The 18289-nt window shown below is 42.0% G+C and overlaps 1 protein-coding gene across 1 annotated transcript in view; it reads right to left on the bottom strand.

Annotated features, from left to right (window-relative positions):
- Positions 1 to 914: 914 nt before the first annotated feature.
- Positions 915 to 18289, bottom strand: part of GNB1L (G protein subunit beta 1 like) — a 42685-nt gene continuing 25310 nt past the window's right edge. Inside the window, 10 exon segments of the mRNA XM_042779839.1 lie at positions 915 to 1641; positions 3855 to 3904; positions 3907 to 3967; positions 4566 to 4581; positions 5152 to 5222; positions 6224 to 6439; positions 11164 to 11262; positions 14830 to 14992; positions 16944 to 17069; positions 17320 to 17447. Coding sequence (XP_042635773.1) covers positions 1375 to 1641; positions 3855 to 3904; positions 3907 to 3967; positions 4566 to 4581; positions 5152 to 5222; positions 6224 to 6439; positions 11164 to 11262; positions 14830 to 14992; positions 16944 to 17069; positions 17320 to 17435 — 1185 coding nt within the window. The 5' untranslated portion in view covers positions 17436 to 17447 and the 3' untranslated portion in view covers positions 915 to 1374.

Genomic DNA, 18289 nt, shown 5'->3' with positions numbered 1-18289 from the left:
AAAGTGTCACCACACTCTAAAATGTGTAAGGCCACATTTTATTTAGAAAAGCCTGGCAACAGTATCCTGGTTCTGTGTTTTAATGTAAAGAACATCAAGCTGGGTGCTTAAGGCTTTCAGTCCAGCAATATTCTCTGTCTGCAAGGCGCAGCTGGATAACAGACCCAGACCTTAATTTGTGTGTGTGATTTTCCTGAAATAATTTCTAAAGTCTTTGATGTTGCTGTTCACTTTTGGTCACTTTTTCTTTGATTTCCACCTCTCTGCAGAGCAGAAACAATTATTTCCAATAAAATATCAGCAGTGCACAGCTTGGATGCAGTTGTCACTGCAGCTCTGTGACCGAATCCAGCAGTACCCTGGCTCTCAGCACACTCTGTGTGTGTCTAATATGCTTTAGAAGAATGCAAATGCTGCTTTGTGAGTCAAACCAAAAAAACTTTCGTGAATGAATTTCAGCTTCCATGACTGCAGAGATGACAAGTTAATGGAACCATTCGCACTGTGTGGATAAGGATTTACCCATGTGATTCCCCTAAATGTTAATGGGAGCTGTGCAGCTGAATCCCAGACTTGCCATGCTGAAACTCGGCCCTAACTCTCCAAGGAGAAGGGCGCTAATTGGATTGCCGAGTTTAAATCCTTCAGCTCATCAGTCTATGGAAAGGATTTAGCGCTGGCTCTGTAAAAGGCTTACATAGCTTTGCAGCCCAATGCTGGGGAAGATTTTTTCCCTTTCTTTCTCGTGATTAATTGTGAGGCTTGAGGTGACAGGAGACATAATGAAATTCATAAATGCCGAAGGCCATCCCTAGTCACATTCCTGGCTGTTGGTTTAAGTTAGAAACTGACAGAAGTGTGAACAAATCAAGGGTGCTCTTATAGCCTTTCAGTTACAGGGAAGAAAAAGTAACTGACAATGAGAAACCACTGGAGGTGCTTTAATGGGTATAAATTTTCAAGAAAGAGTGATGTTTTACACTGATTCAGATTCTTGGATACATAAATGACTTACAAACAGACATATTCTGCCCCCACTGCAGTTTGAGGGATTCCAGTCCTTTTTTACAAAAGATATTGGCACAAGTTATGTCAGCAACCTGCCAAAGGAAAGGTGTTGCAAAACCTGTAGCAGAACCTGAAGCAACTTTGGTCTTTGTTTGTTACTGGCCTTGCTCTGCTTATGAATTTTAAAAATCCACTTTCCTTTATGGAAGACAAAACTTACAGCTTAAACAAGCAGCATAAGAATTAAGCTAGGACTCTCACTTCAGCCTGGAGACAGATTCTACCATTTCCCACACACATTTGAATTACAGTGCTAGGAATTGTTTCACCAGTCCTGTTTTCCTCTCCATGGCAGTGCAGGTTGTGTCACGTGTGAGCATATATGGACCAGACACTGATGCGCTGATCTTTGGAGCCAGCTGCCAGCAGTCTGTGCTGGGGGCTGCTGTGGTCTGAGAAGGACACGCAGTGGACGGTTGCAGTGTGATAGTCCAGCACTGCTAACGGCTTCAGCTTCTTCCAGCCAAAGATCCTGATGCGATGATCCCACCCTGCTGTTGCCAAAATCTTCTTGTCCGGACGGATGGTGATATCAGATATGCCAGCATTGACAAGTTCGTGTGTTTTGTAAACCTTTGTGAAAAAGTTACAAATGAGCTCTAATTGTTCAAAACAGAAGACAAAGGAATCTTTTGGTACTTTAGCAGGGGTTGTGCCCACCCAACACACCAGAGTCACACAGGGAGTGTGGAGCTTTTCACCATGTGGTGGATGGTGCTTGGTGAGAACGGTGATAGACAGAGACAGAAAACACCTTAACCCATTTCCAGAGCAATTTTCACAAAATAAACCCAACTCCTGTATGCTTTTAGTTTATTTTGCATTTAAAGCTGTATATATTCTGTCACAAGTGAAGCTCTGAATCAAGGTTTTGAGCACACCTTTGCCCTTTTCTTCCAGCTATTCTTGTATGAGCTGCAATATTCAGAACTAAGGCCATATATTTTCCCTGCTTCTGCAATGTTCTCAGGCTGAGACCCTTCTGAGCTGATGTTTAAGCTACCTGCTACTCACTTCTACTACTGTGGCTCATCAAAGAACCCTGAAAATCCTGTTCTACCATTTACCTCAGTCTTGAGAAAGGAATGCTTCCAGGAATTGGATTAAATTGTCAGGAAATCTGTATTTCTAGTACTCCTTCCCAAGAGACTTCTATTTACACCAAATCCAAGGAGGGGATTATGGCCAAGTTACTTCAATCTTGGAAGCCCTTTGTTACTGTTTGGAGACTTACTGGGGCACAGGTTTCAGAGGGGCACAATTAAATTGGGAGGCATTTGGCTTCCTTGAGGAATCATTGAGGCTGCACAGGACTTAGTCCCAGAAAGAAAAGTTTTCACTTCACTGACACGAGTTTCTCTTGAAGCACAAAGCTCCAAGTAATACACCTTTGCTGTTCTCACCTCCGGTAACTTCTCTGAGTGAGCAATCTGCTTCTAAAACACCTGCAGAATATGGACACGTGTGTGTGTGTATTGGAAGAGCTCAGCTTCTGTCACAATAGGGAAAACACCTTTGGCTTATAAAGCTGGGCCTGAACTGCTGTTATTTACAAGTACCACTGTAAATGACACATTAATGCCACTGTCTCCTTAAGCCTGAGTCTGTAGCCATACTGTACCAAATCTCAGTGTCATCCAGGAAGGGATTGACAAGCACACCACACCTGAGGAGCTTTCCTCCTTGAAGGACATTCCATGATGCATAGCTAGTACAGGATTATAAAGACATATTACTGCAGATCATTTTAACCTTTATACTGGAAAACTCCAGAAATGTTGGTCAAGGTTGGTTTCAGATGCAGCTGAACACATCTTGGAACCTTACAGGCACAAAGCCATAAGCAATTATTTTTCAACTACACAAGAACTGCCCAGCTAGCTACTCAAACAGCAAGAGTTGTGCAGTTTGGTAAGACAAAAGGTTGAATGAAACTTGACATGCTTCTTACATGCTCTATACATTTCTTTTTCAAAGACAACCTGAAGAATGTGTCTACAGCAAATTCAGAACAGAGGTCAGCAAGTTTGGGGGGGCTCTTGGTGGGGCTGCTACTGTAAAACCTATGGGTTTTGTTAGTAATGTGCTCCAAACTCCCCAGGCTAGGCCTAATGCAGCATGGCCTCAGTGGAATTTTTGTTGGTGTAAATGTCCTGGCAAGGCAAGGATTTATTCCTTACATCACCAGCCTGGCAAATGTAGGATGGGTCTCACTCTGAGATTATTAGCTAATGGCTATAACCAATCCTGGGCGTGGTGCTCCCATCATTAATGTCAATTATGTGGGCAAGATCCATAGAGCACAATCAGGGAAACTGGAGAAATGGCATGTCCTCAGCAAGCTACAACTTGAAAAGGAAGCCTGTAATGGTGATGCCTGTTGGCTATGGAACATGAGGGAACAGTGGGCATTTGTGCATGATCTGCAAATACAAGAGTGAGAGAGAAAAGTAACACAAAGGAGAAAACTTGCTCAAGGTATATGCAGCCAGGTGTAATCCTACTGCCAGGATTTGTGCCATCCCAGGACTTACTACAGTAAGTCACTAACTACAGTCGTCAAATACCAACACAGTTTCCTAACCAGAAAACCAGCTTGTAATTAAGAAAACAAAGAGGTAAAAACAGGTGAGCTGCTTTCAGCCAGTCACAACCAAGGACACTTGCATCTACACCCAAAGCATGTCTTTATGCCCTCTGCTTATTAGGAAAATAACCAAAATAGCAGCAGACTAAGCTTCAGCATTTGGGGGAAAAGCCTCAGCAACTGAACCAACAAATCTTACATTACAGCTTATGTGATTTTTTCTCTTGTCATATAAAAAGAAGCTTCTGGGTTATCAGATTTCTTAGTTCTTCTTTGTTTATTCACCTGCACACGCTGTTTACCTCCTACATTCTATGACAAACATCATCACATAATTACACTATCTCATCCAAATCAGAAGACACATAACCAATCCTGTCATTTGCTGACAGTGATGATTTCAGCAACTTTCCTGTAGAAGACAATACAAACTTTCCTCACAGCAATAAACTCTGCAGTTACCTTCATCATCTATTCATTGACACACTGGAACACTGCCACTTAAAACAGAGCTGCAGTACCATCATTGCATCATTCCCTCTCCAACGGCAGATAGCTGTGCACCACGGTTACTTATTAAAACCTTTTAGAATAAAAATAATGTGCCACTGAGTGGCTTTCCAACGTCTACCATTACCTCAGGTACCTGGAATGTTAGGGAAAAAAATCCCCATCTGGTTTATATTATTAATGCAATCGTGGAAAAAAAACTTAATCTATGTCCTTGACAATCTCTAGTGCTCGTATGAAAGATGCATTTTTTAGGGCATTCATGCTCCCATGAAGCACAGGAACATTGCTTGTAGCTTATAATACTTGGCATTTAAATTTCTTCAGAGGCAGCCTTTTCTCTCTCAGTGTGAGGTGCTGAAGGTGTAGCTAATCTTACATCCCCTGGGAATGGGAATACCTTGTGAAAAACAATACTTGGAATATTTCGGGTGAACAACTGTTTCTCCTGTGAGTTGTACCTGTAGCCCTGCATACAGTTAACAGATAAGTGAAATGTGCTGTAAAGAACAATATTTTCTTTGACTTTAGGAAAGAAGTTTTGCTATAATTAATATGAAAGAACAGCTTTCTCTCCACCACCAGAGTATCTGAAAATTTAAGAAGTCTGTCATGATGTCAGATTTCTGTCACCTTGACCTTAAAGAACAAGTCTCAATACCAAGTTTCTTACTGGGATTGCTCACCTTCCTTCCACTTGTCTGAGTTAAGGATACCTGGTGCAGATGGTGACAAGCAGGGGGAGGCTGGGCAAGGGGAGGGCAAACAGGACCAAAAAACCAGCAAATCCAAACCATGACAACTGTGTATGAGACCTTCACTACTCGTTCAGAGTGCAGAGTGCCTCTTTCATGTCGTGTTGTATTGTGTATGAAGGTTCAGCTGCCTTCTCAGTAAGTGCCATATCCTCCCAACTTCACCAGGACTGGATGTGTTTGCACCACACACAGTGCCCTACCCCCCCAGAAATGCTGGTGATGCCTCACAGATTCCACACCTTTACAGTGTTCCCCAGGTGAGGAGTCACCACTGGATGTCCCAGCATGTGCTTTTCTTCCTGTAGCACCATTCAGAAAAAAAACATTAACTTGCTGTACTGCTTTTAAAAAAGTCTCCATAAAAGCTGCAAGGTGGAACAGCAATTATTGTTCTCCCATGAACTGGTGTATTCAGCAGATCTCTTCTCAAGGATGATGTGGGCACACAGGGGTTGATTCAGGCCCTCTCTATTGTTCATGGGACAACTGCCACTTTAAAAAGATTAAAGCACCCAGCAGTGGAGAGATTGTGCATGGGCCATTTTAATTTTCATGAGCCTTTTTGCACTTTATTTCCACGCCTACATTTCCAGATTGTACTTAATGCCTCGGCACTGTTGGAACACTTGCTAAAGTTGTCTAGATGAAAGCAGTACTTATGGCCCTTCCCTAGCATGGCCTGAGCTGGGGATTACATGACCTCCTTCTATCCCAGCCACTCACAGTACCACAGACATGAACTGGGGCAGCCAACTGCCTGATTTTGTGTCTCTGGCTGGGTCCTGTAGGTGCCAAAAGAAGCTGGGTGCCTAAACCTCATGTCCTCCTGGTGCTAGCTGGGCTACTCCTACTCTTTCTGTCTGTGAACTATTTAATAGAATACTTCTGTCTTTCCCACAGTGGAAAGCTCACTATAGCCATTCAAGCAGAACCTTTAGAAAAGCAATCCTTTGTTTCTCATTTTTATAACTCATTTATAATGTTTAGGACATTCCGAGAGCTGGATACTACCAATGTGATAAATGAAGATACAGAGGCAATGGCTTGAGTAATGCTAGGCCTGTGTGACTGTTGCAACTTTGGTAAAACCAGAAACATGTGAGAGAGGGTTTTTTCTTTTTTTTTAAATCCTCACCATCTTTTGCTAAGTCTAGTCACATAGCACAGACATTCTAACCAGTCTGTGATTAATTAGCTAGAGATCTGCAACAACTCCTCTTCATGACTAAATATTTTTTTAGTCTATCAAACTGTTAGTGCAAAGTGGGATAAATTACACTAGAGGGCCAGTGATCCTGACCTGGAGGTTCTGTTGCTCATTGAGGCTCCAGATGCTAAGCACCTTTTCAGATGAGCCCGAGATCCCCTTGGCCTTCTCTGAGTCAAAGTCAAGGCTCATCACTGGCTCCTGGTGGCAAGTGAGTTGGCTCAAGGCTTTTCCCATTGACACATTCCAGAGGACAACTGATCCATCTTCATAGCCAGCCAGAAGCACAGGTTGTGAACCACAGCTGAGCTGATTAAAGAAAAATAAAATTGTTTGAGAAGTTAATAGTCTGTTAAGAAAATTACCATCCCTGTGTAGGTTTTAGTCCAAGCACCAAGAGAATAAATTAAAATGCTGACTGGTATAGAGTGAAAAAAAGTTTAGATGATGTCAAATTTTGATATTCCATCCACTTACAGAAAGCATTGCTAGATAATATGCATTTACGGGTTCTATATCTACATACCAAATTCTAAATTTTATATATATAATACATATTTAACATACACATACATATATATATACACACACATATATAATGAGAAAACTTCTCTCTGAAAATCCAAACTATTGCCCTCTGTTACAACTGAAAAGAGCCTGCCTGAAATTTTCAGGAGCTTTACTTCATGGTCTGGACTTTCTTTGCACTTCATAGAAAAAATTCCACAGAGCAGCTGAGTTACTCTCAAGGAATACAAGCTCGTCTGGGCACTGTGAAGTGCCTTGCTCAGGGATTCCAGTTCCACACTGCCAGGTGCAGGGCTGCACAGAGGAACTGTCTGCCCAAGTACCCGACAGTGCTTGAAGGGAAACACTGAACCTCCCAGCAGGAACCGCTGGTCAGTCACCAAGGGGTTAACGGGCGCCCGAGTCCCACTGTAGCCAATTGAAAGCTATTTTGATTAATGATGTCACAGGCCAAAGGGCAGGGCACCCTGGGCAGACACCTAATTTATTTAAGCCTCTGAAATAACTCAAAGAATGGAACATTACTGGATTACATGTCACACTTAAAGAAAATATTCATCATTGCTCCAGCCAAAAGACTAATGATCCTGTAAGCAGTACCTGGTTACCAGAGTGAAGATGCAAATCCCTAAAGAAAAGCAACTAAAAAATCTGTTAATGCAGTTACTTCTTTAATAGGAGAAGAAATATCAAAACAGACACTGGGATTATTACCATCTCATGTAGGCACATCTAAGAAATGTATCCAACAGGGTATTCAGATCTTTCCAAACACTATCTGCTCCCACAGGATTTGTTTGCTCAGTATTCAATCAAGATAAAGGTAAAGGGTATAAAGAATTAATTTTTAGCAGTATCATGTTATTGAATGAAGTCAAACTTGCTGGCTGTCAGTGTCATGATACAAACCTGTAGTGGCCAAAGGCTCGCTGCCTCTATTAATGGTCCAGACTGTTTCCCACTGGTTATTGTGTGTACTGGGGGGAGTTAAACTAACAAGAGATGGGTGGTCTGAGCAACACAACTGCCAAGTACCAGCCTCATGTGCTTCCTTGGCCTTACTCAGTCTAGAAAAGTGTTTGAGGAAGAGAGCTCACTGAGCAGGGAACAACACTGCTCCTTAAAAGAAGGAAACCAAGGGGAAATCCTTGTACATTTAGGAAATCCCCTATATCATCCTTCTGAACGGGTCTGTCCACACCTGGGATCTTGGAGGAGCCTCCTTCCTTCCTTTAAGATCCTTTTTCCTTTGAAATGCTAGGGAGCATGCTCTGGCTAGAAAGAGCCACAAAGCAGGTTTCTTACAGTGCTCAGAATTACAAATAATTTTTCTGTAAAAATTTTGATTTGCTAAAATAATGTAACATCAGAGCAATGAATACATTGGTTCATACATTGAGTCAGATACATGTGAATTAATGTTAACTCATCAGGTATTTTGGATGAAGAATATCTGGGTTTTGATACCAAGTATCAAAAAAGTTTAAAAAAATTTAAACAAAATGAGCATTCCAGATTTTATCTGTATTTAATAAAGGGCAAAATCTTCAAAGCAAAACAAAGTATTTCATAGGTACTTTAAAGTTTAAAGGTCCCAGTTTAAGCATGAAAAATGCCCACAATTATTTGTGCTGCTCTTCTGTGAGAGCAGAACCCTCAGAGCTGGGGTTTCACAGCAGCTGTAGCTGTGACAGGCAGTGAAACACGCCTGCTCCTCTCCCTGCTCTGAGCAGGATGGAGCCTCCCCAGGAGCTCCTCACCCTTATGCAGATGGCAGAGACAGGTGAGTGCTCAGCATTTTGGGAATGCCAAGGAAAACCCTTTCTTTTATTGTGCTGTGGGTATTGCACTTTAGATTTGACAAAAAGTATTTTGCAAGTGAGATCTAAGATTGGTGAGTTTTAAAAACCAAATACTGTTTCCTATGAAATGTAGGTCTCCCACACTACTTCTTCCTGACTTTCTTAACCATATGAAGTGTAATATTTCAATGGGTACATGAACTAAAACAATAAAAGTTATTGAAAGATAAGTGGATCTCTTGGTCTGAGCCTGGACTCAGCAAGCAGTGCTTCACAACGACCTATTTATTTCAATTCTCAATAACAGACACTGCTGGAGAGAAGTCTCACCATTCATGTTCTGTTTCAGTAGAAAAAGTAAATTATAAATCATTGCTCTTCCAAAGCAGAGCATTTTGTTGTTTCATTTGGATAACTGTCAAGGAAGGAAGAAAAGGTGATCTGCTGTCAACTCAACAGGAATAATTGCAATAGTTTATATAAAGTAATAACTCGGCATTTCCAGTTTCAACATGTATTATTCTTGTTGAATTATTTTGTTTGCACCATTATGCAATATGATGCCTTCCCCAAGGAGTGCAAAAAATTTAAGGGAAGACTATCCTTACTCCTACAAATCCTACTCCACCCAATTAGTAATAGCAGGAAGGTGTGAAACTGAAGGGACAATGTATTTAAGAACATGAATTTTCAAAAGAAAGTGAACAAACTAATATCCTTAAGGAGAAACCCAGAAAAATAAGGAGGGAAAGTGCTCAGAATAGCAAAATAAATAAAATAAAATAAATTTGACTGCTAAGAAGAAGCCAGTGAGGCTTAATCTAGAAGCTAACCTCAGTTGCCTTCTGCTCTGCAGTAAAGTTTCTCATTCACACTGCTGCTGGGGAGGTTTGTTGTTTCCCTGAATTGCAGAAAAATGCAATGGTACCTGGCTGCAGCCCCCAAACTCTCACTGGACAAACACCCCAAGCACTCTTCCTTCAGGCCTTTATGGGGCTCTCCCTGTCAGCTTCTGTTTCAACTTGTTAATTTACTGTGCCATAAGCAACATCAAATAGTCTCTTAGGCAACCCCTGAGTGCTGGGCTGGGAGTGCTCATCTGGGTATGTCTGTATTGCCCAACACAGCCCTGCACAAAGAAATCCTGGAGGGCCTCTGTTCAGGAAGGGCTGCAGCTGGGTGAGCTCGTGTTCTCATTTATGGTTACAGGTTTATGGTTACAGGGTTACTCAGAGAGCCACTTCCAGTGCAACCACAGAACAGAATGCAGAGCATCACTTTGGTACACCACATGCAATTATTTCCCTTAAGGGTATCCTCTTCCTTGTGCCTTTAAACCAAGTTGCAGACATTTGTAAAAGAGCAAACACAGCTGGGAGACTCTAAGGGATTATCTATACTTTCCTGGTGTAGTCTAGGAAGTTATGGTGAGTTCTCAAAGTCAGAATTTGCATGGAATAATTTAGCTCTCCCAGTTCCCAGTCCTCTGCTTTATCCCCACTGGCAACAAAATCAAAAACGATATAAAATTAAGACTCTGCACCTGCTCTGCTTCCTAGAGGAGTATCAATATTAATGCATGTAGAAAATACTGCAAGACAGAGGACTTCTTATACAGGCAAGAAAAATTTTCAACACTGAACATTTCCACAGTTATCTCCATCTTATTAAAAAATGTCGAGGAGACAGAAAGACCCATTCATTTCATCAGGCACTGGACACTGATTGCATTTTTAGGAGAAACTTTGTTTAACAAAAGCCTAATCAGCCTATTTAATTTCCTCTTCCCCCCCACCCCTAGTTTTTAATTAAATTAGCATGGAACTTCAACTGTGGCCTCTCTTGGCTTTTGTCTGAAGTCAGCAACTGAATTCCTCTAGATTTCAGTCAGTTCAGGATCTTGGCTAAAGACACCAAGGCCTCAAACTTTGATTGACAATATTTTCAACCAAAACCAACACAAATGTTCCAATGAGCCTGCAGGAATCACACCCTGCCATCAGCTCAGCTGGGGCTGCAGACCTGCAGCAGTGTGTTGTCAGGGGGTTACATGGGAATCGGCTTTGCCACCAGTTCTCCAGAGATTTCAAGCCAATCACCTGAACTCCTTCCTCCCTCTACTGCCACCTTTCTGTATTACTTGTGATCACTGTTGGCAGCCCATAAAAATTATTTGCTAAATATTTTGCAAATATGGTTTTTTTTTTTTTCACTGACTACACTTATTTACCTTCTTGTCTGTAGTCAGTACCACCATAAATGTTTTGTTCCTATTAGAACAGAATGGAATGGAAACATTCACAGAGTGTTTCCTCATCCTGAGGGCACTGAAGTGAATGAATCTGCCATTAAAACCACTGTTTTTAAGCAACCCAAACATTTCTCATCATTCTTAATGCAGTGAGAAACCATATCAAACAACTGGCTTTGGTAAGTCACTCATTTTCCTCTTGATTGATGCAAAAACTGTATCTATCCTAAGGATACAAAGCTTTCCTTGAGCATTTGCAAATCTTCCATTAAAGCTTGGAAAGCTCTGAAAGTTACATTAAGGATGTTCACAAATCTTTCCCCCCTTTAATAGTATAATTACTTGATTGGTTTGACTATAAATCAAAATCCAAGTGAAGAAAGATTCATGTGCTTCATATAAAATGAATCACAGGGAAAACATTTCACAATTAGCAGGCGCTCTTGCCTTACCTGCCATAACTTCAGACACATGGGCATGCCCAGCTTGGCACCCACCTCTGGCTTCAAGGTACAGACTGACGTCTTGGATGGCAGCTCCAAAATCTGAACCTGACATCAGGAAAACAAGAGGACTTGGTCAGGCTCCAGGTCAAAATTCTGCTGTTAAAAACACAAGTCTTTTAAGGTGATTAGGTTAGTATAAGCTCTTCCAGTAAAAACTGTCTGGAGGAAATGGAGGAATGCATGCTAAGTCGGAGCTGTGAGGGGAATCCACAGCTAGCTAAAGAAGTGCATTGTTTTAGGAAAGACCAGACAAAAATGCTAGAGTGAACGCATCTTCTTCCATTTAATTACAGCCTTCTTTTCAAACAGTGGATGACATTGTGCACGCAACAGAGAATACTGCACACTGTGTAATCTGAACACACCCCCTTGCTTTCTTTCCCCCTTTTCCAGCCCTGTTGCCAATTTTTTGGCTGTATTCACCTGTGAACACTTGCATTCTCTCCTCTGTGCTGTTGTGGTGACACAGAGCTTGCATGGCAATACAGGCAGTGTATACATGCAAAGCAGATTTTTTATTTACTGCTGACTGCACCAACAAATTGTAACCCTGCAGTTACCAGCCAAGGCATCTGCACAATGCTGTGTTCAACACCTGTTCTCTCTACAGAGCAGCTTCCATTGTTGCTTGCTCCAACAGTAATGAATCATGAACCTACTTTAGGTGGTTTCAATTTCTTTCTCTTTTTTTTTTTTAAACATTGGGCAAGTTGTTCCTCTGCCAAGGAAGTAGCTCATTTCCACCTCAGGATGATGGCAGGCAAGATCAGGGGAGTCTGCCTTTTTAGTTTGGCACTGGAAGATTGACACGGCAGTGCCTTGACTCTGGGCTGGTTCTCAAGCCTGGAACTCTGGAGAAACAGAAGCTCTTGTGTATCAAAAACCTGCTGCCAGAAACGTTGCTGTTTCTCACATGCATATTTAATCACCAAGGTGATATCTTCTTCTAATTATATAAACAGTGGTCTGCATTATGTGGTAAAATTAAACTACTTGAAACATTTGGTAAATCCAGCATCACCAGCCACTCTAGGCTCTTCCAGAACGTGCAAGAGCCCAACAGTGCTGCTGGAGAGCCCCAGTTGTGTGAATTTCCTCAAGCATCTGAGATGAGGTATTACACAAATATGGCTCCTCTGGGAACCATCAATCAAGACCACGGCAGCTGCGATGGCTTTCCAATCCCATACCTTTAGTTCAAAGCTTGCCAGAACATCTTCCTATTTCTAGAGGCTGTCAGCCAGCCTGCCAAAAGCCAGCTGCACTCTAGGACTGCGAGTACAGTGTACTGCACAGAACGCTTTCAAAAGCCACTGAGCAATACAGCAGGAAACTGTTTTCCAGATTTGAGGAATAGTGACTACAGCCAAGAGCCATCCAGTCTGCAGACCAAACCTGGGAACAGACCAAAGTTTGATCATCTGGGAATTCTGGTTCTTTGGAGCTACACTCTTAACAAAAGATGCTTTTCTCTCGTCAACTTTCTCGCTATCAACATAATGACCAAGTTAGCTGTGGCAGGAAATGGGCTATAAATATGAAGATGACCTGCCCTCATCTTGCCTCTTTCATCACTGTCTCTCCAAAGGGCATTGCCTCCTAGGCAAGACCAAAACTGCAACTTTCATGTAATAAAGAAGGGTAAGTGTGCTGTGATAAATGCACTTCTGCAGGTTAAAAGAAAAAACCAAGCCTTCTTTGCTTTACCTTGACTGAAAACAGATGAACTGGTACAAGGGCTGCAGTTGGGCTTGTAAAGGCCAAAGAAAAACAATGAGAAAAGCTTTGTGCAGAAGGCAGGCAGGCATGAGCTGCTGCCTGAGCTGGACTGACAGTTCCAGAGACTGTCTGCATTAAAGGCAACTGAGCCTTAGAAATAAATACTATTTCACATATTTTGACAACTGTAACCTAAAACTTGAAGTTCCGTGTTTATATTGGTTTTGCTTAATAGGAGAAAGATTTGCCTTTGCCTGAGGTTAATAGTGTTCCTGGGTGGCTAAAACTGGCCACAAGGAAACACACCCTTTCTCTTTTTCACATTAATAAAGCTTTTAACATGTTTTTGGCAAATTGGCAAGAAAAGTGCATGTAACTCATAATTGGTGATTTAAATGCAATCATGAACAAATAAATGCCTGTTCAGATCTCATTATTTATGGACTGAACCTCCTTTAAGACAAAATTACTCTTTTTTTGGACACCAGCCAAGCATAAACACTTATTAAGTCTTAATTTTAATCATAAGCTGCAAATGTACTGTGTCTCACACAGTGCTGCCTATTTGGAAGCACTATATATTATGGGAGCTTATGTGAATTTATTGAAACATGACACAGTTCTAATGCAAAGGTTCACACACAGACTGGAACTCTTCTACCTCAGGAGACTGCAAATCATTCTCCTCTTGCAGGGCCCAAGCAAACAAATGAGAATAAAACAGAGATGAGTTGTAAGGGACACCGGGGTGAACGTTTTCTATTTGGGTCAGTTGATTATTTAATTCTTCATTGCTGGGACTTCTCCGGCTGACACGAGAATGCACTTGTCAATTTTGTTTAACTTAAGTATTACTGAGCACTGCTTTAAAATGGAGGAGTTCTTTGTTTGATCAGAAAAAGGTATGGGACTGTGTCCGCAAGCATATCTAGTTCTGTAAAAGGCTGAACATTCTGGCTGTGAGTCAACAAAGTACTTAAATATGTGCTTAGCTTCTGTGTAATAAAAAGATCACATTTTCTTGCAATACAGGCACTTACTACTTCATGTATAAAACATGCAAATTTCAGTTTCAAGATATACAACCTATAGTTCCAGAAAAGCATGTGAACTTTTGTGCTCATCAGCAATTTGCACTTAGCTACAATATTTCTTCTCATATTTATGCCACTTTTTTCTTCTTTCATAATTTTGGTATTTTGATGTCAAGTATTTGATATTATTTTTGTGTGATGTCTTCAAACATCCCATTGTAGAAAACAAAACTATAATTTCTACAAAGAAAGCAGTGGACATTGTCAACAAAGCTGTCAGTCAGTGAGTGCTGCGATAGTGGCATTAGATGTGGACTTATCCAGTAGGAACTGAAATGGACCCTGCAATTATCTCACACACAGCAAACCTCTGGCTGGTAATAGTAATTCAGCTATTTCCAGCCCCAGTTCCAGGTAAGGAATTAGCCTGGGGTGAAAGACCACAAATTGCATTACAAATCACCTGCACCTCCCCTCTTCTCACCAAACCCGATTCAGCTTCAGATGGAATATAAGCTCCTCCATCCGAGGACAGACCTGCTGACCATTAGTTCCCCAGAAGGACTCTTGTTCCCAGTATTCAGCAGCACCAGAAGAGTTTTCAAAACTTCTGTATGTAAAGGTCAGCAGCAGCTGGAAATACTTAAATGTCAGACATTCAAGTGGTGGTATCCTTGTTATTAAATCATGAGTTATATAATTCAGTCATTCTTGTGGCAGTAAAATTAGTGATTAAAACCTCCAAAGGTTTCTTGTGCTGCCTGCTCCTTAGCAGAGAATTCAATGTTTCCCCTCCTGAACTATGTCATTTCAGTACCAAAAGCAACCTCTCAAGCACAGAGAAAGAGACACTTCCTACCTCCTCCACACTTCTGGCTGCCATGGCCATTAGCCAGCGTCCCTGTGCCACCTTTAACAGAGAGCATCTGCAGAATCCCACATGCTCCGTGAAGACAGAATCCGTCACTGAAGTCCGTCCCTCTGCTAAATCCCACAAGCAGATCCTCTGGTCGCGCCCCTGACTGTTACAGTAAAACAAGTTATCCATGAGCTGCAGTCTGAGGAAGCCTGGCTGCCTGCAGGGCAGTAACTCGAACTGGGTCTTTAACAGACAGTAAAGGACCAAGCTTGGAACAGCTTCTGTGGGGCCGTTAATTGGGTGTTCCCTGAAATGTGGGGGAGCTCGGTGTTCCCGAGACCACCACCCTTCTACCGCCTGTGAAACTGGCCAAGAGGTTCAACTGTCCCTGGGAGGGGGAGGGCCTGGGAGCCAGTCAGATACACTGCAGTCACACGTGCTGTTTCCTTGTGCAGAGAGGCTTGATCAGGCTGAGTTGTGCTATTTATATGTGAGAATATATTTATAAAGTCTCATGAGCATTTGAACATATACACCGTAAAAATTACTTACATTTTATCATTGATTAAATCTAATTTCAAAGGAAACAAAAGTATCCAAAGATTCACACATGTAATACTCATTCACCCTAGCAATGAAATGGAAATGTCACGTGTTGACAGCTGAAAGACAAACAGCAAGACAACAAAGCCCTCATCAGTGATAAATAAAAAGTGACAGTCATTCAGTGATCAACTTCCCACAGCCACAGGCAGGGCACAGAGGCTGCTAGGACTGTGCACCTGTGGAGACACAGTGGAAGGGACTGGCAGCGAGTGCTCAAGGAGAGGCTGTGGCTGAAACACCCAAGGCCAGAGAGCAGCAGCAGCCACCGAGGTACGAGCGCAGCTCCCACAGCCCCCTCGGCACAGCCCCGTCCCAGAGGCTTTGCGCTGCCAGGCAGGAAGAGCGAGGAGGCCACACAAAGGACACAGCAGGAATTGTTGCAGATTTATGTGATCCCACTGGCTCTGGAACAGAGTAGCACTGTGCAGAAGCTTCCAGTCCATAAACTACCCTAGCACAGGATACATGTCCTCATGTTACCACCTGGGCAAGGAGTCATCAAAAATCCCTTACCCATGCCTTACTTTAATTAGCAGTATGACCTGAAAAAGCAAGAAACTAAATCAGAGGAGATGTAAATCTACAGACTATTGGGACTTCCTCAGCATCAGTGCTTTCAGCTGACTGACAAACTGTCACATTTATAGCACTTTGGATACAAACAGTGTGATAATGCAAGAAATTGTTGTGATTTAGCTTTACAAGAGAGAAATATAAAATACAGGTAAATGCTGTCCTAAAACATCACTGCTATGTGAAGTGTTATACAGCAAAAACAGAGGTATGGAAAAACTCTATAATTATACAAACAATGCTCATTCAATATAATTTTATGGGGGGAGTGTTGATAATTGTACTTAAGCAGATAAGAAATATAAATGCTAATGAGTTCCACTGTATATTATGAGATGTCTTCTCTAGATAAACATGTCAGAACACCTCCTAATCATACAGACACTTTGGCATCTACTCTAGATCACCTGTCTAATCCAAAGTACACAAATCTTCCTGACCTTCCCTTGCTAAACAAGAACAGAAGGTATTTTGCAACAAAGCAAAAGTATGAAACTCAGCATTCTTGCTCATTTTCAGTCTTCCACTCTCCATCTCTGATTCGTCTCGTCTTTCCTTCCCTTTTCTCCATCTCCTCTCTATTTATAAATTATTTTTTTCAGTCTTCCCCAGGAACCAGCAGTGAAAAGCTTGTCAACTTCAAATCCAAGTGCATTTCCTTGACCCAAAGACCTTACCTGTTCTCAGTAAAGACACTACGGATCCCAAGTTATGATGTCATAACATACATAATAAAGAAATTAATTGTATCTTCCACACCCCCTTTTATTCTAGAGTTTTTCTGTCTTTTTTTATTTCAGTACTTTTCCATATGTGTTGGAAAAACTTTAAGCGACTCCAGAATCAAGATAATCCTTTGTGTCCCCAACCACCTCTTTTTTTTCCTTCAATCACAGAGACGAGAATAATTTCACTGGTTTTTGCGCTTTGCTAACCTGAGAAGTCTGTCTTTACCACCCATTGTCTCCACGCAGTAGACAGATTTTCTTCCATGGCCATCCAATGCTGTGTCCACTCTGTGTGTTTTCAGGTTCCAGACATGGATAAACCCATTCTCAGACCTGGCAGTAGAAAGCAATAATTTTAGTGTGAGCACTGCATGGAGGTGATCAGAGTCTGATCTTTTCCCTTCTTTGTTGTTGTTTGGTTGGTTTTCAAAACTGAAGCTGTATGCACAAGTAACACACCCATCATGCACAACCATGAATGCTGCTGTTTTCCCCAGAAACACTTTGTCAAAATAATACACTTACATTGAACAAGAAACAACCATATGACACTCAGCATAACCAGAAATCCTGGTGTATTTACCCAGAGAAAAGAAGGGGGATATCAGGTTCTGGGCCTCCACAGGAAAAATGCAGAGCGTGGACTGGAGCACTGGTACCTCTGAGCACAAACTGTGGATCCGGAGGTGGCAGAGCCATCGGAGCAGTGACCTGGGGGGTGAGAAGCAGACACACATAACACAGAGACAACTTTAAATATATTCTGAGCAGGACACTTACTTCTCCTCTTTCCTCTTTGAATTTTCATTATTGAACATTCTTTCTATTTGCCACCCACTTGAGGGTGAAGCATTTCCTCTGAAGGTGGGCTGAGGAAGCAGGTGTCCAACCTGCTCTTTGCTGCATTCCTCTCTCAGCAAGGTGCCGAGCTGGCCACGCACACGCACCTCTTGCACACTTGTAAATCCCAAATCGGTCACCTGCTCTCCCTGTGCTCAAGGGAAGAGCTACAAAATACAAGAAATTTGACACCCCTAATTTGAGTGGACAAGCAATTTATCATTCTGCTTTAGCCCCCTGGCTAAGTCTTTCCTCTTCCTCCCAGAAAAATACTACTTTTGTGTTTTTTCAAAAAAGCAATACAGTGAACGTATCAACTGAAAAGAATTCCAGATCACAGAATCACATAATCACAGAATCACACAATCACCAAGTTGGAAGAGACCTTCAAGACCATCGAGTCCAACCCATGCCCTAACACCTCAACTAGACCATGGCACCAAGTGCCATATCCAGTCTTTTTTTTAAATGCATCCGGGGATGGTGACTCCACCACTCCCCCGGGCAGACAATTCCAGGACTTGATTATTCTTTCCATAAAAAACTTTTTCCTAATATCCAACCTGCATGTCCCCTGGTGCAACTTAAGGCTGTGTCCTCTCATTCTGCCAGTTGCTGCCTGGAAAAAGAGCCCAACCCCAGCTGACCACAGCCACCTTTCAGGGAGTTGTAGAGTGATAATGTCACCCCTGAGTCTCCTTTTCTCCAGGCTG

Source organism: Catharus ustulatus, chromosome 18 (genome assembly GCF_009819885.2).
Source record: "Catharus ustulatus isolate bCatUst1 chromosome 18, bCatUst1.pri.v2, whole genome shotgun sequence".
Classification (NCBI taxonomy): Eukaryota; Metazoa; Chordata; class Aves; order Passeriformes; family Turdidae; genus Catharus; species Catharus ustulatus.
The sequence above is the reverse complement of the archived record's forward strand: the minus strand, read 5'-3'. Positions and strand labels throughout refer to the sequence as shown.